General features: G+C 38.6%; 2 protein-coding genes across 3 annotated transcripts; both read left to right on the top strand.

Moving 5' to 3' along the window:
• Window positions 1-266: 266 nt before the first annotated feature.
• LOC309700155 (uncharacterized protein) lies at window positions 267-4,021 on the top strand. Its single transcript, XM_082523598.1, has 7 exons — window positions 267-361; window positions 1,597-1,935; window positions 2,067-2,372; window positions 2,448-2,486; window positions 2,583-2,682; window positions 2,776-2,822; window positions 3,088-4,021. Exons 1-7 carry the CDS (start codon window positions 298-300, stop codon window positions 3,279-3,281), a joined length of 1,089 nt encoding a protein of 362 aa, XP_082379724.1. The 5' UTR covers window positions 267-297; the 3' UTR covers window positions 3,282-4,021.
• A 9,519-nt stretch (window positions 4,022-13,540) lies between these two features.
• On the top strand, window positions 13,541-22,917 carry LOC309700157 (OX-2 membrane glycoprotein-like). Of its 2 annotated transcripts, XM_082523601.1 has the most exons (8): window positions 13,541-13,548; window positions 20,012-20,125; window positions 21,497-21,835; window positions 21,930-22,223; window positions 22,303-22,341; window positions 22,450-22,519; window positions 22,611-22,653; window positions 22,888-22,917. In XM_082523601.1, the coding sequence occupies exons 2-7, from the start codon at window positions 20,062-20,064 to the stop codon at window positions 22,633-22,635; spliced, it is 831 nt and encodes a 276-aa protein (XP_082379727.1). In that variant the 5' UTR covers window positions 13,541-13,548; window positions 20,012-20,061; the 3' UTR covers window positions 22,636-22,653; window positions 22,888-22,917. The 2 variants fall into 2 exon arrangements, with proteins under 2 accessions (XP_082379727.1, XP_082379726.1); XM_082523600.1 differs by lacking the exon at window positions 13,541-13,548 and having other exon boundaries at window positions 18,085-20,125.
• Window positions 22,918-23,866: the final 949 nt, after the last annotated feature.

The raw sequence follows: 23,866 nt of genomic DNA, 5'->3' as shown, positions 1-23,866 counted from the left end.
GAAATGTAGTAAAAGATAATATGATTCTGGACTGTACTATTATCATACGGGGATCATAAAGGCAACTGCGATGTATGTTATTGCACTTTTAAGTAATAAGTAACCATCAGTTACTGACAAATTCTGTTACTATGTCCTTATAATCATGAAATATGTGTTTTATCATCAGGCATTATTGCTTCTTTACATACATTACAGAAATTATTACAACAATTTACCCGGAAGTAGTAGCGGTTTCTTTCGCAACCATACTGTCCAGCTTTGGCGGTACTTCTGGCGGTGCAGCATGGAGCAACAATGCCACAGCTTAGAATTACACATTATGTCACTGCCGTTTTTATTTTTGGAGTCTTTGACAAAGGTAAGAAGAAACTTTTATTCCAGAATACCTACGTCTATGTATGTGACCATAGGGTGATCTTATTTTATTTCCAAAAAAAGAGGACACTTGGCTCAGTCATGAAGAACTTGCTTAGAAACATATTTATAACATATTTAAACGATGCCTTCTCTGTGCGGTTAATGAATTATGGAATAAAATATGTCATATAGGCTTTTACAAGTCAACAATTGCAAAAAATAACTTAAAAGCCTCTGGAATTAAATAATGGTACAGAAATAATGCCTCATCTACATAAGAAAAAATACCAGTACTGGGTCGGTACGAGGGAAATTCTTTTGCAGTTCGTCTGAAAAGATGCACTTGCGCTTTGGGATCTTTTAAACATCATTAGGCGTGGGGACGGTTGGTCACCCTAGACCACACGGACGTGTTACACTCTTTTTTTTCGTATAATTTGAATTGTGGAACCGCTTTTCAGTGGGTAAGCGTTGAGTGTGATATTACACGAGTTCGTCAAATTTCAAATAAACGCCTTGTTAAGAAACGAAGTGTTTCTTTTACAGCGTTTTAAATTTGAAAGGGGCTACAGGAAAAGTTGATTTTGCATGACGTGACTTCAACGGCGCAGAGTGTAAATAATTTATTTTTCACTCATTATTGTATCAAACAAAAGAAAAGAGAAAGGTTACGTTCAGCAAGATGAAGGTTGTCTAAATGAAGTAACGCTGTTCCTGATTTTGCTCAGCCTACAGTTTGAGATTCTTCAAATACTTCTGCTGCTTGTCATTTTAAAAGCAGACGCAGCTACCAGCAGCTTTTAAGGTACAAAGCTATCACGTCACGTTACGATGTGATACCTTTGTCCATAGACGTTATTATGGACATCGCCCACAGAACTTTCTTTGTTTCTTTTTATTGCTTTATATTTCTGTTATCATCATAAAAGTTACTGCCTTTGAAAAATATTTTTATTGCTAATAAACTCACACAAATGTATTATGATATACTTGAAATAAATAATAAAAATCACAGTTTGGACCTTTGACCTCTAAGAAAGATGGACATTTCACAATAGTTAAACATTTATGCACACAATAGTGGTAGAAAAAAAACGAATGTGAATTTGAAATTTGAATTTAAAAAAAGGTATGAAAAATTCCTTTAGGACAATGACAGGCCTTAATAAGAGTAACATGATAATGACAGTTTACTTTTCTGAAAGTTCTTGACTTCTCAAACTGTATCTCCTACAGCTCTAACAGCAGTGGTCCAAACACAGCAGACTGTGCTGGCAGCAGTGGGAGAAGATGCTGAATTCAGCTGTCAGCTCTTGGAGACTAAAGACGTCCTTCAGGTCACATGGCAGAAAATCTCACATGATGTGGAGACAAATGTTGCCACCTACAGCAAGTACTATGGTCAGAGAGTGAATGATGGCTTTACAAATAAAGTTGAGTTTAAATACACTGGACTACAGAACTGCTCCATAGTCATCAGGAATGTGACGGAGCAGGATGAAGGCTGCTATCACTGTCTGTTTAACACTTATCCTGAAGGCTCCCTGACAGGGAAACCCTGCCTCCATGTCTTTGGTAAGAACTTTATCTTCTTTAACCAACAACAAATGCTTCAGGCATTTATGTCAACATTTACTGGACATAAATGTGTTTGCAGCTGGTGTGTTTGTAATTACATGTTGATGATATGTCCTGATCCTTCACAGAGCTGCATGAACCTGTTGTTGATGTCAGAGAGTCAAACTCTACTGAAGAGTGGGTTGTTTCCTGTTCAGCCACTGGTCGACCTGCTCCCACTGTAACACTGAGTGTCTCACAACAAGACCTCAGCTTCTCACAGTACAACACTGTCAGTGTGTCCAACACCAACGCTACATTCACTGTCACCACTACAGCTGTGCTCTCAGGTTCACGTAAACACAGCACACAGGTGGGATGTGCAGCACGAGTGCTCTCTGCTCCTCACAGAGAGGTGATGGTGACGATTCCTGATGATGATGATGATAATGATGGTGAGAACTCTTTCAAAGTCATTTATTTATGAATGAATCATTACTCTAATCTAATGTTTGTGTTTCTTTTTCCAGGGTTAAATGAGACATCAGGATCTAATCAAAGAAATTTAGGTATGTTAATGTTTGTACTTCTTACAGATTCAGTGTATTGTTACTTTCTAGGTGTTCAGATTAATTTTTTTTTCTCCTTTCCCGTTTGTCTCAAAGTTCTCAGGATTTCAGTCATGGTTGCCTCTGTGTTGTTGGTTGCCTGTGGCTTTTTAGCTCCACTCATCTTTCTCCAGCTCAGAAAGAAAACTCAGAGCAGGTACTCGTCTTAAACATCATCTGTGTTGCACTTTCTCTCTTTCATTCATCTGATCAAAGTTTGTGCAGCTTTAACTGTTCTTGAATCTTTCAGTCTGTCACACAGGGAGACGATTAAAACACTTGAAACCACAATCAGAAGTAATTCCATCTTTATCATCCGGTCATCTCACATTTGGAAAGTTACTTCATTCTTTTTCACTCTCTGATATGCTGAGACATTTGACCTCTAAGTTACCTCTAGAGCTTCTTTTTTCTCTCATTTATTCGTAATCTGATGTTTACTGCACATCAAACAATCTCTGATACATATTCCGTTGTGCTGTCTAAGCTGTTAATCTGTCCAGAATACTTTGCTTTGCAGTATTAACAGAGTCATGATTCACTGTTTTTGTTGTATGTTAAGGCATGAAACACCTTCAGTCAACCAAAGTGAAAACAGGCTTAAAAAGCGGAGACCTGAGAGAAACCAACCAAACCACGATCCAAGCCTTTCACCTTCACTTGCACAAAGACTTACGTTTTAAGAGCATTGACTTGTTTTTTGGAGCAGGGTTTGCAGCTAGATGTCCGGCTTTTCTGGACGGCACACATGTTTAAATGGACAGCTAGCATGTTCTGAACTCTTTTTTTAACTGGTCTTAATCAGTTAAAACTGAATTTACAGTAACTAAAGTGTCTGTTTTCACTTCCATTTCCTTCAGTAATCAGTGTCCTCGCCCTCTTTGTCTTTGAAAACAAATTAGTGCCAGTATTAATTTGTACAACACTAATGATTCACTTGATCTTTGAAAACGTGCTCAAATGATTTCAAACACTAGATGTTAGCGGTGTAGCAATTCTGTAAAACCTTTAATACCTCGATTGTTTGAACACAACTTTTGCCGATACCTCAAAATTTCTTTAGGGTGAAGGTATAAAAAAACAACAAAACAGTATAACTGTTTTGTTACCAGAGGTCTGATCACTTGATCAGGACTGTATCATGTGAATAATTTCTATGTATCTTCAGTTTACTTTCTGGATGTACTTAATTTACAGAGACCAAGTTTTGTGTGCATCTGTAGTGTAGTGGGTTATGCGCTTGATTGAAGAGAAGAAGGCCTCTGATTGGCAGCTCACGTGTTTTTTTTACTCAGGAAGAATTTTTGTGTTTTTCAAAAGTGAACTGAATGTGATTGAAGTGAGAGTTTAAAGTTGACTTGTTTTGAAATTTCTCTGCTTTTTCACTTTTACAGTGTGATGTTAAGATTTGAAACACAAAACCAGAATCATATTGATGTGTTGTGATTTGCTTTTTTAATGTAAATTCTTTGTACTATTTTTTATAACTTTTTTTAAACATTAAACCTTTTTATACAATAATTTTGAATGACTGGTTAAACTGTTTTTGCAGCCGAATACTCTTCAAATACGAATAACCACAATTAAAATCCCATATTGTGTTCACTTAGACGACAACAGATTTTCATGTGAAATTACACAAAAAGACCACATGAGGTCTCTGTTTATTCATGATGAAGGTATGGAGGCTTTTCAAAATTTGAAAAAATGACACACAAATACATATGTTTATATTTACATTCATGAAGTTTTCAGTTCTCAGCCCAGTAATAATTGTCATGTAAGACCATGCTGGTGTTTCTTGTCAGGTATTGTTGGTATAGTGTTTTAGTGGTTTTATTTAGTACTTTTGTTTATCTAGAAAAGTACTTTTAGTCTGATAATACAGCAAATCAGAGACGAAGCCTCGACGAAGTGAATTATAAAGATGCTAATTAGGTTACCTGTCTGTTATTTGGTGTTTAAGTAATCCTGAGCCTGTTTAGCATCAGTAGCTCACAGCTGAAAGAATAGTTTTAGGATTTTCATCATCAACCTGCAAATTATTTGCAGTTATATTGAGGCAAAAAATGAGAGATATTTCATACTAACGATTGTATTTTATTTTTCAATTTTTAATTGTCTGTTTAATGTTATGTCCACACTCAGAAACTGTTTCCTCCCTTCCTCCTCTTGGTGTCTCTGTGGGTTAAACAAAAGGAAGGAAATCTGTATGATCAGTGGCCTTTACACATTGTCCAACGTGAGCATTACAAACACTTCTGTTAGGTCCATATGGACTGTGAATTAAGTTGGCAGGTAGCTTTTTTCTTTATAAAAAGTGGACCTGCATGTTGTTACTCATATTTCAACTGAGTGTAAAAATACAGAATGTCTAATTAGTGATGTGAAGACACACAGAGCAGAAAAAATATACACTTGAAGATAACATGTAAACTTTCATGCAGTAAATTTTAGTCTCATGCAGAGTTACAGTCACCGCAACAGCACACGTTTTCACGAAGCACGGTAACGTGTGGGAAGTGATCTCAAGGACATACGCCTTACAGAGTAGCTCTGTGTAGAAGGTCATCATTTAAAAAAAAAGGATAAAGACTCACCGTTAGAGACAGAGGAGGACAGAATTATTAGCAAATGAGAAAATTTCACTTTTTAAAAGCTATTTCCCAGGTGCTGTTTAACAGAGCAAAGAATTTGAAACACAGTTTGATCTTTGGATGTTTGCATTATTTTATTTTTCTCACACAAAGAAAGTCATTTCATAAAAATAAAAATGATATTAATAATTTTGCTTTTCTGTGTATGACGGGTCCTGACTGATCAAGAATAAAAATTACATAAACAAGGTTAATCAATCAAAAACACAGGATAAGAAAGTCGTTTTATATTTTTAATGTGTGCACATTTTCAAACTAATCCTCATGTTCACTTCCCGTTAGTCAGAATTTCACTCAGCTTGAGCTAAGCAGATAATTTCTAATCAGAGATCTAATGTCATGGGGATGAGGAAAGTAGGACCCAAAACGCAGGACTCTGCGATGCCACAGTGCACTTTATTTACAGTGAATAGACGGGTCAGTCCAACAATTAACTCAGAGATGCAATTTGCCAATGGTGCTCATCACTTGCTCCCAGTGCGTCCCGTGCTGTAGCCCCCTTAGTGTGTGTGCTCCCCAACTAGTTTCTTCGCTCGACTTTCCTGGAGGAAGAAGGACAATCCACAATTAGCCACACACGCTAGCCGACTACCAAGAGCACACGTCTCGCACAGACTATACCAGTCAGGAGTAATAATCCCACGTCGACTGTCGCCGCGAGTCCAGGTTAAATACCTCTTCCTAGCCGGGAGGGATGATTACCACCAGCTGGTCAGGTAATCAGCTGCAGGTGGGCCACGGCAACAGCGAAGAGGGACTCCCGATGACGACAGTCGCCCGGACACGCCTCTCCCACGACGCGCGCTTCCGTCAACAGCCCCGAGGACGGGGGGAGAGAGAGAGAAGCAGACACACGCACTCTACATACAAACGTGGACAGAACAGAAGACGACACAGACCCCAAATAGTAATAATAATAATAATAATAATAATAATAATAATAATAGCTGCTAAGTGTTGGAGTTTTGACTGAATGCTGAATGTTTGCCTTATAAACCTGTTTCATGATTGTTTTTTACTGATTTATCTTTAATATATTAATGTCTCAATTTCCATAGATTTATTGTTGGTCAGCTGATTTGTTTAATGGATTTTGCCTGTGTTTCAGATGTTGACATGAACATAGCTCATGCCCAGTAATTTCTTTTCTTAAAGCAGGTTCAGTTTAGCCGCAGTTCGTTTTGATCCGCATCAGTGACTCTGAAGCTGAAACTAGCCAACAGTTTAGGGTCACATGAACAACTTGCACTTTAGCTGCAAATACATAATAACATCTTAGAACAAATATAAAAACTTCCAAACTCTCTTTTCTTTATGAACAGACAGTTTCTTTTAACCACTTTAAATGCACTTGCTAAAATAAATAAATATCTATATATAGATATCCTGTGACTCAATGATCTGAGGTGTTTCGCCGGAACAATAACCCATTACTTTCTCAGCCGTGCATTTCCTTTCAGTTTAAAGTTTTAGCGTGTGGAGCCACGATGTCGCATCTTCTTGTCTTGTTGTAGTCTCGTGTTGCTTTGTTGCTGTCATGTTGACTGGCATTGATTGGTTATTCTTTGTTTTATGGTGTTTTAGTGTTAACTTTTTATTACGTTTTAATGGTGCTGGTGTACCATTTGCATGTACCTCTGCTGCACTGCACTCAGTTGGTGTTCAGCTTGGATGTGCCAGATGTTGCTTTTAATTGAAGTTGTATTTTAAAGTGCATGTGTGTACGTGTGTCTCTGTGTGTGTGTGTTACTGTTTCTTTCTCTATTATTTATTGAGGTGTTTCGTGTTTTATATTGCTTGATTTATAGATTTAATTTTATTTGCTTTAGTGGAGACACAACTGCTTCCACCTGTGGTGGAATTCCCTCTCATGCATGTGAGTGTACACACTGAAAAGCAAATATAGTGCAACATTTTAAGTTGCAGTAAGAGTGGTAGTAAGGATTGCAGAGAAACTGCAGGGGTGAGTAATTAGTGGCACCCCTTGGGCATTCCTCTCTGTAGGTTGCCTCCCCTGGTGGCCAGTCTCCACCATTAACTATTTTATTGAGCTGCTATTTTAACTAGGCCAGCATCGTGGCAGCGAACCTTGGTTTGTTTTGGGTTTTGGGTTTTTTTTAAAGTAATGTTGGTTAATAAAGTGTCTTTATTAAAGGTTTAGTATTGGAAGTCCTGCTCCTTAATTTCCTGTTTTCTTTTCCTCCCCTTCTCTCATTCCAAATATAAAGTGTTGAGTTATTCAAAATGAGAAAGAAATGTAAACAGAATGAACAATGGTGACATGGACCTAAAGCTGTCAGTCGAGTGTGTGAAACTTTCCCTGCTCTGAATACCCCTGAAGATGTAAACACAGTAAGCGCACCAAAATGAGCTTTGCATCAGCGGTCAAGTGTTCAGCGCGCAGAGTTCGCAATATAGCAGTCACAGTTGTAACGCAGTTTCTTTTTAGTTAATGAGACTGTAAGAAAGTCATGTCTTTGGTCAGGTGCATGATGGTGGTCATAACTGTGTTTACATGTTTAGATCATATGTGTCATCATTGATCATTTTTAATCCTGGTTTACTTGTAAATCTTGTTTGAGTGTCAGTTCAAAAGCAGCCCATACACTCCTGCTGTATGAGCTGTATTAGAAAAAAGAGCTCTGATCATAAATGTTCTTCTGCCCATCGTACGGCTCAGCAGTTACACACAGATTTCAGGTTTGTACAATGGAGCAGTTTGCTATAGAGCCCCGCAAGGGACATTGGAGAAAAAAAAATTAAGAAGAACTTTTGCGAGATCTTGCAAAAGTAACTCGGGATCTCGCAAAGGTTTTGCAAAATCTTGTAAAAGTTCTTCTTAATGACTTTTTTCTCCAGTGTCCTTTCCGGGGCTCCGTAACAATCTATTTTCCAGAACTTCAAAAAAATTATTCAAACTCTTCGCCTCAAAAAACTGAGTAAAGCTTACTTAAGATAATATGTTATGACAACTTATTAATTTCAAGTATATAGTACTAAGAATAACGTTTTAAGTTCTAAATTAAAAATCAATTTGTGGGAAATTGAGCAATTTGTGGGAACTTGACATTGTTTTATCACAATTTCTAGTACAACACTTATATTAATACAACACTGAATGCAAGTATGATTCAAAAAGAATAGTTAACAACACTTCTTGTAATGGCGTCAAAATCAGCCCAACTTTTACTTCCAAATGCAAAAAAGTAAATCAGCCAACATACTGGACACTGTTCTTCTGAACAACAAATAATTATACTGCCAACACTGTTTCACTGTGAGGTTAATAACAAAGTCTCCGATTTCATGATTCTGAAACTAAGTTTAGACTTCCTACAATTTTGTTTTACAAGTTACATGCATTTTATTTTCATTATATATTGTTCAGTCATAAGTGCAGTCTCTAGATCAAACAATACATTTGTTTTGCATTCAAACACAGAAGCTTGGTATGTTGTAATACTTTAAGGATGGCTTGTTTCCAGTCCAGACATTACTTCCTGAATGACTGTCATGGATTTAGGTGATCCAAATGTAAGTGCAGGAGAAAGTCTTTAACTTCTCTTCCCTTAAGTACAGTGGCAGTGGATTTGGGCTGGAGATTCAATGACCTTGAACCTGCAGGCGGCCATCTTCACTGACCACACCATCTGTCACAGAGAACTCATCTCTCCTGGTGTCCTGCAAGCAAACAATCATATTCTGTAGAACCCCATCTTATTTGTTTTCTTAATTTTTTTAAATCTGCATTTACTATAGAACAGACCACAATTTAGACAATCTCAGGCTCCCTTCCCACCGGAGAGGTAACATTCAATGTCCTACTTGTCAGTCTGGATATCCCTGACACCACCTGACACACAATAATGTCATGAAAGCATTTTTTTTTAAAGGGCTGTGCAAACACAGCCAATAACTTTTCATCCTGATGATCTGCAGAATAATTTGGGCATAAAACAAATTTCACTGTTCAAAAAAAAAAAAAAGGAGGGGGGGGGGATAGCTCAGTAGGTAGAGTGATGGCCCCATGATCGCAGGGCAGGGGTTTGAATCCAATAGATGGCTACCCTGAGGTACTGCTGCAACACGTTCTCACTCCCAAAGCGTAACATTTAACGCTGGGTGACAAATCATCAACATGTCACGTTTTCGGGCACCCAACACGTTCCTAAATGACAACTTCGGAAAAATGAGGAACCATGAGAACCGTACCGTCCCCACTGCTCCCCGGGCACCCAATGGCTGCCCACTGAGTCACTGAGTAAAACTGGTTTAAAAAGTGGAGACCTGAGAGAAGCCAACTAAACCATGATCCAACCCTTTCACCGTCACCAGCACAAACACATGCTTTTTGACAGCGTTGACTTTTTTTGGGCTGCAGGTTTTGCAGATACACGGTTTTTTCTGGATAAACATACGTTTTGTGTGGATTTGCAGTGTAGTGGTTAGTGCACCTGACTGAACAGCAGAAGATCTCTTATTAGCAGCTCACACATTTGTTTACTCAGCAGGAATGTGTGTTTTTCAAAACCTGAACTGAATGTGATTGAAGCAAGAGTTTACAGTTTACTTGTGTTGAGTTTTCTCGACTTTCCTTACAGTGTGGTGTTAAGATTTGAGACAGAAAAACCAGATTAATAATATTGTATTGTGCATTGTTTTTTTATGTAAATTCTTTGTTTTATTTTTTTATTACTTTTTTGAACATTAAAATTATTTTTCAATAATTTTGGATGACTGGTCAAACGGCTTTTGTTGCTGAACACTCTTCAAAAACAAATAAACATAATTAAAGTCCCATATTTTAAACACTTAGCCGTCAACAGATTTTGAGTGAAGTTACACAAAAAGGCCACATGAGGTCTTTGTTTATTCATGATGAATTTATAGAGGCTTTTCAAAATGTGTACAAAAGACACACAAAATAGAAATACGTATATCGATATTTACATTTATAAAGTTTTCAGTTCTCAGTCCAGTAATGTTTATCATGTAAGACCATGCCAGTGTTTCTTGTCAGGTATTGTTGTATAGTGTTTTAGTCATTTTATATTTTATTTGGCAGCGACATCAACACACAAAAACTGGTCCACCCAAGGATTGGGTCCCCCAACACTAACAGTAACATAGTGTACGCTGTTAAGTGCCAGCAGGATTGCCAGGATTTATACATCGGGGAAACCAAACAACCTCTGGTGAAGCGGATGGCACAACACAGTTGAGCTATCAGGCCCAGACTCTGCAGTCTATTTACACCTACAGGCCAGTGGACACTCTTTCAATGATGAGGATGTAACATCCTGGACAGGAAGGAACGCTGGTTTAAGCACGGAGTCAAGAAGGCCATTTATAAATAACCATCTGAAGAAGAAGTCACTTGAATGAGTGACTAATCGTTTCTCCTTGTAAAAACGCTACGTCCAGATGCACAGTTAATTAAAGTTCTTTACAAAAAAATGAAAAAGAAAAAAAAATGTAGTCACTGGGGCTATTGTGCCATCTAGTGAGTCTATCATGGAAGTGGTTCACATGAGGCAACGACTATACTACCAATTAACTCGGAGCTGGACGGACTTTGAATTCAGAACGAAAACTTTAATAAAAAGATTTTAACCGAGCACTGAAGTGTCGAATAGAATATCCAAAGAAATAAATGTTTCATTTATTATTCCATCAGTTAAGCATACATTTCCCCTTCATTCCCAGACAGGATTTACAACAAATTCTACTAATATCCCAGCCGCACATGAGACCTATCAAACCAAAGGTCCAAGCAAATAGCACTACAATGCTCACTAAAAACAATCAATATACGTACTATATTGATTGATTTCCCCGCTCACAGCCGATCTAGAACTTGATTGATTCAACCATTAAAACCCTTGGTCACACTAGAAAGTCGAAAAACACGCATTAAAAATGAGCACCTACAATACTGAATAATCAAAATCAAACAGCCAAAGTCTCTGAGTTAATCGTCTGTGGAACTTCCCACAGAAGAGCGCTGACCTCACGTCACTCACCCTAACTTTTCAAAGCTCCTCTGCTGACACGACGGAAGGCAGCAAACTGCCAGGTGACACTTGCTACAAGATAATTCACACAAAAACCCTCCTTCACGAATGATTTAGTAGCAAAAACACAGTAGTTCTGTGTACAAGGTAAGTATTATTTTTTCTTTTTAAAGATAAAGACTTACCTTCAGAGACAGATGAGGGGTTATTAGGCCCATATGAATAGTTCTCCTTTTAAAAACTATTTTCAAGGTGTTGTTTAGCAGAGCAAAGTATTTTAAACGCAGCTTCTCCAAACGTCCCAGTTTGAATTTTGGATGTTTGCATTTTTATATTTTGCTCCGAGAAAGAAAATCATTTCATAAAAATAATAATGATATTAATAATTTTGTTCTCATGTGCACTCGTTAAGCTGCTCGTTTTGATCAACCTGAAATTAGCCAACAGTTTAGTTTCACATGAACAACCTGCAATTTAGCAGCAAGTATACACAAAAACATCTTAGAACACATGAATTATAAAAGCTTTTAAACTCTATTTTCTTTATGGACAGACAGTTTTTTAACCACTTTAAGCGCACTTGCTAATATAAATAAATATCTCTTTGTTTCTCTCTCTCTATACAGTAGATACATATACTGTGACTCAGTGTCGGAGGTGTTTCCCCGGAACATTCACATTTCCGTTCAGTTTGAAGTTTTAGCGGTAAGTGTGGAGCCACGATGTCGCATCTTGGAGTCTCATTTTATGTGATTGCTATTTTTATTCTTGGAGTCTCTGACAAAGGTGGGAACAAAGTCTGTGTTAATACAACTCTATACAATCTCTCTCTCTCTCTCTCTCTCTCTCTCTCTCTCTCTCTCTCTCTCTCTCTCTCTCTCTATATATATATATATATATATATATATATATATATATATATATATATATATATATCTGTGTGTGTGTTCGATAGTTTACCACTCAGTTTTACTAACTTTGTAATCATTTGAAGTATTTGGACTTTCCCTGTTCAGCACGTAGGCGTCAAAGTGACAGATATTACTCAAGTTATGATAAATGAGAACTTGAGTTTGTGTAAACTGTGCAATGCAGTAACTAACAATGAGGGGTGAGGTTATCTGATTTTTACAAATTTACAAATTGGGAAAAATTGGCAAATTAGCGGATCAAAAACAATCCTGACAGGAGAACAGTAATGAGTGTGCAGTAATGGAGCCGCTTTCACGCACGTGTTTCTCTCCAGAAACAGCACGATGACTCAGCGCAACGAGAGGCAGCTGAAGGAAAATCAGTGTGTTTAATATCAGAGAGGCTCGTGTTAAAAAAAGCTGCGTGTGGATAAATGTTCCTGCGTGTCCTTGCACAGCTCAAGTTTCATCCAGAGGACTGCTTCATTGCAAACTCTTCCACCACGAACATCAAGTCTTTTTAACAGCTCACGTGTACAATGTGAAGAAGAACACAGAGCATTATTTACAGTCAAACCCTGAACCATTAGAATAAATATGAGCTTACGTAATAACTGTGCACACTGTTGTCCTTTACTAAAGTCGATATTCTGTACTGAGAGTGAGCAGACAAGTTTGCAGGGTTTCAGGATTTGAGTCACATTTCTGCACAGAGGCACATAATGAAAAATGTCTCACACTAAATGACTTTTGGTAAGTACTTTTTCTGCTCACTGCCTGCAAACCACAGCAAAAGGGACAGTTACAGTATCTTCATTAACACAGGGACTGATGGGGCTCTGATCATAAATGTTCTTCTGTCCACTGTATAACTCAGCTGTTACACAGAGATTTAGAGGTTCATAGTGGAGCAGTTTGTAATACCTCAGATTTCTCTGGATACTCCCTGAGTCTCAGGACCTCACAGTCCCCTGACTGGTTCAATCTTATATCAAAAACAGAATAATTGCCCTTCGGCCTCCTCTCATTTAGCCGAATTGCCGCGCTGTTTACAGAAAAACACTTACACTCTGTTATTTGCTTTTAAATATTCATATTTAATGTTTCGTCAGGTCTGCTCATTTCTTTACTCTTAATTTGCAATGCTCTTTTTGAAATGTCGGTCAATACTAAAATCCTCCTTGTAGTGTTAGAAAATCCCCTGCAGCAGTTACTGGGGCAGTTCTATTCAGGAAGGAAACTCAAAAATAAAAAAAATAAAAAGACTGTAAAACATGTTATGAACAGTGAGAAAAATAACAAAAAAGTTTTAGCAGTGAAACTGCAACTTTGTGTGTTACAGTTCACCTGAACAAAAACTGAATGTGCCTCACATCTCAAACTGTATCTCCATGCAGCTCTAACAGCAGTGATCCAAACACAGCAGACTGTGCTGGCAGCAGTGGGAGAAGATGCTGAATTCAGCTGTCAGCTCTTAGAGACTAAAGACGTCCTTCAGGTCACATGGCAGAAAATCTCACATGATGTGGAGACAAATGTTGCCACCTACAGCAAGTACTATGGTCAGAGAGTGAATGATGGCTTTAAAGATAAAGTTGAGTTTGTATACACTGGACTGCAGAACTGCTCCATAGTCATCAGGAATGTGACGGAGCAGGATGAAGGCTGCTATCACTGTCTGTTTAACACTTATCCTGAAGGCTCCTTCCCTGGTCAAACTTGCCTCGAGGTCTATGGTAAGAACTTTAATCTTCTTTAACAAACAACAAGTGCTTGTAACAAACATACTGGACATAAATGTGTGAGCAGCTGGTGTGTTTGTAAGAACATGTTGATGATATCTCCTGATCCTTCACAGAGCTGCATGAACCTGTTGTTGATGTCAGAGAGTCAAACTCTACTGAAGAGTGGGTTGTTTCCTGTTCAGCCACTGGTCGACCTGCTCCCACTGTAACACTCAGTGTCTCACAACAAGACCTCAACTTCTCACAGTACAACACTGTCAGTGTGTCCAACACCAACGCTACATTCACTGTCACCACTACAGCTGTGCTCTCAGGTTCACGTAAACACAGCACACAGGTGGGATGTGCAGCACGAGTGCTCTCTGCTCCTCACAGAGAAGTGATGGTGACGATTCCTGATGATGATGATGATGATGATGGTGAGAAATTGTTTCAACATCACTGATTCATAAATTAATGATTACTCTGTGATTCTAATGTTTGTGTTTCTTTTTCCAGGTTTGGATAAGAAGTCAGGATCTAATCAGAGAAATTTAGGTGTGTTAACATTTGTGTTTTTAAAGCCAGTTTTTATGTTCAATGTTTTTCATCATTTGATAGTTGTTCACATTATTGTATCCTTCTATCTCCTGTTTTTCTCAAAAGAATCAGGATTTCAGTCATTCTGTCGTCTGTGGTGTTGGTGCTCTGTGTCGCTGCACTCCTCTTTGTGGCTTATATGAAAAAGAAATCTCATAGCAGGAAATCCTCTTAAACACTTTCTCCTTTTGATTCCCCTCATAAATGTTTGTGCAGCTTCATAAATCTTTCAGTCTGTCGCACACACAGTTCAAGATGAACGAAACACCTGAAACCTTAAGCCAGACACACTCAGGTTTATTGGTTATTTATCATCCTGTCATTTTGTGCGTGGAAATTTTTGTCATTCTTTTTCACTCTGTTATGTTGTCACATTTCAAATCTTCCAACTTGCTTCTAGAGCTCCCCCCCCCCCCCTCCAATCTGATGTGTACTACACCTCAGTAGACTCTGCTGCATTTGTCTTTGTTCTGTCTAAGCTAATCTGCTCAGAATGCTTTGATTTTGCACTATTAACAGACAACTGCTGCAGTGTTTTTTATTATTTTTTATGGGACTGAAACACCTCCACTGAAACACGATGATAATCACCTCAGATAATGGACTCCTAGGAGACACCAACCATGATGATCCAGGACTTTCATCTTTATGAGAGCCAGCTAGACTCAATTCTGAGTCTATCTCCACCTGTCCTCATTTTTTCCAGGTCCTGGAGTCTCTGAAATATGGAGAGCATAGTTACTGAATTGCTTCCAGCAGCCCTGCCAGCCTCCCTGGCACAGCCCCTCCTTTGCAGCGGAGCCACAGACCACACTCTGCTTGCAACGGCTGCCAGACAGGACAGTCAAAATAAGAAACAAAGATAGCTAGCTAGATATATTAATTAATATAATGGTACATTGCAATTTTACTCTTAGTGCTTTGTGCTATTTATTTGTTTATCTATTTATCGATTTACCTAAACACCAGAACCCAAAGTTGCATTACATAAATATTGGCTTATTCTGCTTATTCCTCCTAACTTACGTCGTAACTGGAAACTGCTTTTATCCTTACACCATAACCTTACATGCCATTCAGCTTTGTCCCCTTTACTTTATGCTTTAAATACATTACAGCAAATCAGACATGAAGCCTCAACTAAGTGAAGTAAGTAGAGGCTAATTTAATGTCTGTGTGTTATTTAGTGTGTTAGTAATTCTGGGCTCACGGTCTGTTTAGTTCAGCATCAGTATCTCACAGCTGAAACAAACGTTTTAGGATCTTCATGATCAACCTGCAAAATATTTAAAAATCTGTGAAACTATAACAGCTGAACACTGAGAAAGAAAACCTTCCACTTGAAATACAGAAATCTGGAAACGAGGCCACGGGACGTGACAGTGTGTGTGTGTGTGTGTGTGTGTGTGTGTGTGTATGTGACAGCTCAGGATTCATCCAGAGGAGGGCTGCTTTGTTAGAAACTCCTGCACCATTAACATGAAGTCTTTGTAACTTTGTAACACCTGACTGTCCAATGTGCAGAAGAGCACAAAACATTATTCACAGTCAGGTCTTTTTTACTTCCTGCATGACCTGTAACATTGCAGACATTTATTAAAGTCAATATTCTGTACCAAAAGTTTCAGACATGAATCTAACTCACTTCTAATATGAGTGACACTAATTGCAGCATCGTGACAGATGTGCTGTAGGCTGTAGTGCAGGTCTGAGAGAAGGAAAAACTACATGAAATTGATTTGTAATGTTGCAGAGGTTTGTGTGTGTTTGACTCCAGTTTTTGTTCATCATGGACCGATTACAAAATGTGTATACATATCTGAAAGAAGTCACTGTAAAAACTCAGTTGATTGTCTGTGTGTGTCTTTTATTGTGGCTCTCCTCCTTGACCCCGAGGCTTCATCTTCAGTTCTGCTCTGTTTCATAAAAACTGCAGAATTACTGAGGAGCAGAAAATGCAGAGTCAAAGCTTTGAGCACAGTGTGTCACGGTCTGGCTGGCAGACCGTGGCGATGAGGAAAGTAGGACCCAAAACGCAAGACTCTGCGATGCCACAGTGCACTTTATTTACAGTGAATAGACGGGTCAGTCCAACAGTTAACTCAGATGTAATTTGTCAATGGTGCCCATCACTTGCTCCCAGTGCGTCCCGTGCTGTAGCCCCCTTAGTGTGTGTGCTCCCCAACTCGCTTCTTCGCTCGACTTTCCTGGAGGAAGAAGGAAAAACCACAATTAGCCACACACGCTAGCCGACTACCAAGAGCACACGGCGCGCACAGACTATACCGGTCAGGAGTAATAATCCCACGTCGACTGTCGCCGTGGGTCCAGGTTAAATACCTCTTTCTAGCCGGGAGGGATGATTACCACCAGCTGGTCAGGTAATCAGCTGCAGGTGGGCCACGGCAACAGCGAAGAGGGACTCCCGATGACGACAGTCGCCCGGACACGCCTCTCCCACGACGCGCGCTTCCGTCAACAGCCCCGAGGACGGGGGGAGAGAGAGAGAAGCAGACACACGCACTCTACATACAAACGTGGACAGAACAGAAGACGACACAGACCCCAAATAGTAGTAGTAATAATAATAATAATAATAATAATAATAATAATAATAATAATAATAATAATAACTGCTCACGGCCCCCTGAGTCCTCCAGAGCCAGGTCAGTGACACAGTGCCAAAACTTTCTTTCCTCTAACTCTTTCTCGGTCCCAAAAAAGTTGATTCTGTTGATCTGGATGTAACGTTTTCAGTGGGAGAAATGTTTTGTTACTCAGCCAAGTGAATTCTTCAGTCTCAGCTGACTCCAGGTTTCCCCAAACTTATAAACAATACATTTCCATAATGACTGAAACCAGCACCACTCATGCTGTGAGGTCAGTTTCTTGGTTATTGATGAATGCAAATTGTCACTATCAGAGAGAAGTGACTGTTTAGAAACTCTTTTAAAGTAATTGATTCATAAATTAATGATTACTCTGTGATTCTAACGTTTGTTTTTCTTTTTCCAGGTTTGGATAAGAAATCAGGATCTAATCACAGAAATTTAGGTCTTTTAACATCTGTGTTATTAAAGCCAGTTTTTATGTTCAGTGTTTTGTCATTTAATAGCTGTTCAGATTATTATATCCTTCTTTCCACTGTTTGTCTCGAAGGAATCAGGATTTCAGTCATTTATTTAGTCGGTCTTTGTTACTGCACTCTGCTTTTTTGGGGGGAAATGCACTTTTAATTTTAAAACTTTGTATATTTGTATGTTTGTATATTTCTTTATTATTAGGAAAAACTGTTGTTCATAAAAGGTAAAATTTTGTCTTGTTTGTCAAATATTTTGACATCAAGTGATTTTAAGTGAGAATTGTGAAAATGAACAAACAAGCTGCTCGTGTTGCTGAAATGAAATCTAATGCAACAGTTTATTCACTGCACTGCTGTTTGACCTCTTTGCAAAGGTAAATCAAACTCACAAAGACAACCTAGTTGTGTGAACCTTGATTTATTTAAAAAATTTACACAGGAAATGTTTTTGAAAACACATTAATAGATCCCCACTTTTGGATGTCACCACATATAAGGTAATTTATTGGGGATCTTTTCACATTATATGTTTATTATTGGATACAAAAAAAAAAAAAGAAGAAGTTGAGAGCATCAAGCTAAGGCTTCGTTCATTAGGAATTGCATTCATTATAGGGATGGTATTGGTTTCCTCCAGACATGATGCTTGGCATTCAGGCCAAAGAGTTCCATGTTTGTTTCATCAGACCAGAAAAGTTTGTCTCTCATGTTCTGAGAGTCCTTGCCTTTTGGTAAAGTCCAGGTGTGTTTCCATGTGCTTCTTGGGACCTTCAATACTGCACACATTTTTCTGCACACTTTCCTACAATCCTGTCTCAGAGATATACAACCAATTCCTTGGACTTCATGGCTTGGTTTGTGCTCTGTCACCTATGTGGCCTGATAGAGACCGGTGTGCGCCTTTTAAAATCCTGTCCAATTCAACTGAATTCATCACACATATAGAAACATCTGCCAGATGATCATTGGCAACAGGATACACCTGAGCTCAACTTCCAGTGTCATGGTAACATCTGTGAATAGTTGTGTGTGTGTTATAGTTTTGGTTTTCTTTTTAATAAATTTGCAAGAATTACAAGCAAACATTTTCACTTTGTCACTCTGGCGTATTCTGTGCAGAGTTTCAAGGTGAAAATGAACTGAATGAGACAGTAACATGACAAAATGTAAAACAAATGACTGTGGTTACGTTCAGAACAGACTGCTGCCTCCTTATTTATGGTGACCAGGCTTAGGAGACAGAAGTATCTGTAGATGGTTATTCTGCTTATTAACATTTCATAAATGCTCCAGTGTGATACAATAAAGCGAGTAAACTGACCATTCTTCCATCAACCATATTTTTCTAGTCTGCCTCGACACTCTGAATATGTGTTAAAGTCAGGTACCAACGTAGCTAGAAGGAACTACAAGAAGGTAACGTCTTGCTGTAGTTCCAGGCTGCACATGTTTATATTATTATTATTATTATTGCCTTTCATGCTGTTGCAGCTATTGTATGTGATAACCCACTGACTCCTATACAGTGAGACTTTTTTGTTTCCTCTCTGCCAACTGATGTAAGAGTTTGCTGTTGAACCATAGGCTGAGCAGTCACAACTGTTCAGTTAACATTTTATTTTATACAAAGTGCCAAAACCAGCTACCTATGACAACTACTGAAAAACATAAACACGTCGCTACAACAAGCATATGGTAGATGTACTGTGATCTGTGACTGAACCTGCCCTGCATCGCGCAACCATCACTACCAGCCAACTAATGTGATGAAGACTGAGTAGCCTACGCCACCTGCTGGTATACATGTACACTGAGCATGAGAAGCTCGGGGTTAACGAGCTTTAGATTACAAATGAATCTCTGCACAGATCAGATGTAGGAGAAGAGTAGCAAAAGTCGCGTGTAAAAATCAGACAGTTGAACAGCTGAACGACTTGTAACTGCAGATATTTAGGGGGAAAAATCGTAAAAACAACAAACAATTAAAATGTTTGAATGCTGATTGGGGTTTCACGTGTGTACAAACAGTCTGTAGGATTGTGCTGCTCTTGACCTGGAAAAAGATCTGAAGAGAAATCGAAAGTTACGAACATTGAAACGTGTTCAGTGCAGCCGCTGTCTGTGCTTTTAATCCTCTCGTGTTATTATGTAAGCTTTCTGTGCTTCTGCCGCTCCTGGTAAACTCCACTTTCACTCTATTCCCGTCCACTTGTCAATCAATCAGCACTCGACCAACGCTATCCCTGTCCAGAGACATGCAGGTAGTCTGTTGAAAGACTGAACAGGAGCATTAATGGGGTGGGTGGAAAGCCCACTCTGGCAGAACGAAACACTTTAAGCGTAATTTATTGTCCTCGAGTGCGTTCACATCTCCGTTTGGACAGCGAACTGAGAGATGATGGTGGAGCTGCTCCGACTTTTAGAGCTGGAAGTGACGTGAAACGTTGAGTAACATGACTCCACGCGAGCTGTACGCATTTGATTGGATCAAACTCGAGGAACTGCAGAAGCAGGAACCTGGAGTTTAAATGAATGGCGAGTCAATGAAATGTCCTCCTTTGGAGTTTTATATTATTTTCTTGCTGTTTTCATTTCTGGAGCCTTTGACAAAGGTGAGAAAAAATGTATTTCTGTATGTATGTGAGTTAGACCCTTTTATAGAATAGACTTTTATTTTTATTTTTATACAGTAGAGGTCACTAAGGTGACCTGAGAATTTAGATTATGTTGTGACAAGTACAACCACCGACAGTGTTAAAGTTTATTTTCTGTGGTTTCTCTGAATATTTAGGAGGGGTTAGTGACGGTCACGGGGCTGTTGGAGCTTGTTCTTTAGGAAAATCATAGCAACACTTCAGCATTCCCAGTATGTTTTTTTCTTTTGTGTGTGTGTGTGTGTGTGTGTGTGTGTGTGCGTGCGTGCGTGTGCGTGTGTGTGTGTGTGTGTGTGTGGGGGGGGGGGGGTGAATTAATCTCACTCTGAATCAATTTTCAATATGTGAATGTCATAGTTTGAAAAAGTAATAAGGTCCTGCAGCTTATTGTTGGTGTCGACCGGCAAAGAAGAAGAAAAAGTAGAAGAACAAGAAGGGCAAAAGGGACAACGTGGCAGTTGTGATATTATGTCAGCTTACGATCTAAGGAAGTGTATCCGGCTTGATGGCTAATGATGCCCTGAGTCACGTTTGTCTGAAAATGTTTGCACAGGTTCATGCCATAATCCACACAATGTATTATTTATCAAACATGGTAATGTGAGAATTGTTAATGCTGAATGGAGTTTTTATAATAGTCATTTTATAATGTTGTTTTAACAAATGTTTTTAAAGAACTCAAACAGAGAAAGTGCATATGTCCCCCAGTGAGTCATTTATTGGTTTAGCTTTAAAATTTGGAGATTTTCCTAAAATGCAAACTGAAAAAAAAAAGTTTGACCTTGACCTTTGATGTATGACCTCTAAGCATTACATACTATTGCATGTACTTTAACTTTCATATGATATATTAGCCAAAATGATAAGTCAAATTTGACCTTGGGCGCTAACAATGAAGCTCAAAACAGCCTGTTTTTTGTTTTTGTTTTTTTTACATTCCTTGGCATAATTATAAGTCTGTCTATGGAGACACTGGGATGAATCTTACATCTAATATATTATGTAACCTTAAAATCTTGCCTTGTGGCTAGAAAGGGTGGATAGTGATCTGCACATGTGTGTGTGCACCTCTATGGTTGTGTTCGGGGTGTTGCAGTAGAACTAAAAAAAACATGTACTAAAAAACCTGAAACAGCTGGAAGCAACTTTGATTCCTGTTGCAATAACACAGTTACCAGATTTGTTTAGGCAGAGTGTCAGTGTGAGGCTGAAGGTACAACTGTGTGTTGCAGGAACTGGGATAGCCAGTAACACTGGACCTCATGTGTCAGCAAGTTGGACTTGAACATTATATTTAAAGTGCCTCACAGCTTGATCTATCTCCTACAGCTCTAACAGCAGTGGTCCAAACACAGCAGACTGTGCTGGCAGCAGTGGGAGAAGATGCTGAATTCAGCTGTCAGCTCTTGGACACTAAAGACGTCCTTCAGGTCACATGGCAGAAAATCTCTCCTGATGTGGAGACAAATGTTGCCACGTACAACAAGTACTATGGTCAGAGAGTGAATGATGGCTTTACAGAGAAATTTAAGTTTAAACATACTGAACTACAAAACTGCTCCATAGTCATCAGGAATGTGATGGAGCAGGATGAAGGCTGCTATCACTGTCTGTTTAACACTTATCCTGAAGGCTCCTTCACAGGTAGACCCTGCCTCCAAGTCTATGGTAAGAACTTTTACCTTAATGTGATTAAATGCACCAGAAGCTGGTTTATTCTTGACAACATGGTCCTTATAACATATCTCCTGATCCTTCACAGAGCTGCATGAACCTGTTGTTGATGTCAGAGAGTCAAACTCTACTGAAGAGTGGGTTGTTTCCTGTTCAGCCACTGGTCGACCTGCTCCCACTGTAACACTCAGTGTCTCACAACAAGACCTCAGCTTCTCACAGTACAACACTGTCAGTGTGTCCAACACCAACGCTACATTCACTGTCACCACTACAGCTGTGCTCTCAGGTTCACGTAAACACAGCACACAGGTGGGATGTGCAGCACGAGTGCTCTCTGCTCCTCACAGAGAGGTGATGGAGACGATTCCTGATGATGCTGGTGAGAAACTCTTTCAACATCACCGATTCATAAATTAATGATTACTCTGTGATTCTAATGTTTGTGTTTCTTTTTCCAGGTTTGGATAAGAAGTCAGGATCTAATCAGAGAAATTTAGGTGTGTTAACATTTGTGTTTTTAAAGCCAGTTTTTATGATCAATTTTTTTTTGTCATTTGATAGTTGTTCACATTATTGTATCCTTCTATCTCCTGTTTTTCTCAAAGGAATCAGGATTTCAGTCATTCTGTCGTCTGTGGTGTTGGTGCTCTGTGTTGCTGCACTCATCTTTGTCAGGTATAAAAAGTGATCTCAAAGCAGGTCGTCTGCTGATATTACAGCATCTTTACATATTCAACTGTTCTTAAATCTGTTGTCTGTCACACAGAGAGCTCATGGTGAATTATAACTGAAACAAGAAACACTCAGGAGTAAGTCTCTCTTCATCCTGCCAGACTGCACTCGGAAAGTTGCTGGTTTCTTTTTCACTCTTCAGGATATTTTCACATTTCGATTCTTTCCAACTTACCTTTTACTTTTCTACTTTCTTTCTAATTCATCAAACCCGTCTTTGGTTTGTCTAAGCTATTGTTCTTTGTTCAAAAATATTTTTATTCAGCAATATTAACACAGTGATGCTAAAATGTTTTTGTTTTTATTTTTAGAACTGGACCATTTTCAGTCAAATGAATGAATTGATTTTATTGATTAAACTGATACTACCAGAGACAACTACAATGAAAACTGCACTGTGCTTTTGTAAATAACAATACTTTTCCACCTGAAATTGCAGAAAATGGCAGCTGAAGGTCTCTGTTTGTTCACTGTGAACATGTTATGCTCAATTTATTACTACGTGTATTGTTAAAAAACCAACACATACATTTGTGTTCAGTTACTCAGACCAGGAATATTTATCACCTTAGTAATGTAAGACCATCCTAGTGCTAGTCAAGTATTGTTTTAATAATGTTTTAATGTTTTTTTAATCTGCAAACATTGCACTGCTCATCAGAAAGTGTAAAGAAACATTTGACGCTTTTGCTTCTTCTCTGTGTCAAACTGGACTTAATGCAAAACACTCCTTATTGTCTCCATGTAGTTTTGCAGGTATACTATCTGTTGATATGAGTTACCTTTCCACACATAAAGACAGCAATTTTCAGGCTTACAGTTTGTCAGTCTAAACACATGCAGACTGCTGTTATTCTCACTGTACTGCTGACTGACACATTTTCAAAGGTAAATAAATTTCACAAAGTCAACCTGCTTGTTTTTGTCTTGGTTTATTTCAGATTTCTACAAAAAATGTTTTCATCAAACAGATGATCAGATGGATGCTTTTGATTGGCGGCACATGCACAGCTGCATGTAAAACTGCTTGTTTTACATATACTGAACACACATGAAAAAAACAATTTTTCGTCCACTACCTGAAGTGAAGGTGGCAGACAAGCCCAGACCAGCTCAGCCAAGAGATGCAGTTGTATTTCATTAAATGTAATCTCTCCAGCGTGTCCTGGGGCCTCCTCCCGATAATTAAAAAAGAAAAAGAAAAGAAATCCCAGTGTTGTGCCAAAAAGTGATTTCCAAATAATAAAAGCATCTTTGATCTGTGAAGTGTTCTGTTAAATAGATCATTTT

Source organism: Aulonocara stuartgranti (assembly GCF_965226115.1).
Source record: "Aulonocara stuartgranti genome assembly, chromosome: 23".
NCBI lineage: Eukaryota > Metazoa > Chordata > Actinopteri > Cichliformes > Cichlidae > Aulonocara > Aulonocara stuartgranti.
Note: the sequence above shows the minus strand (reverse complement) of the source record. Positions and strands in the feature narration are given on the sequence as shown.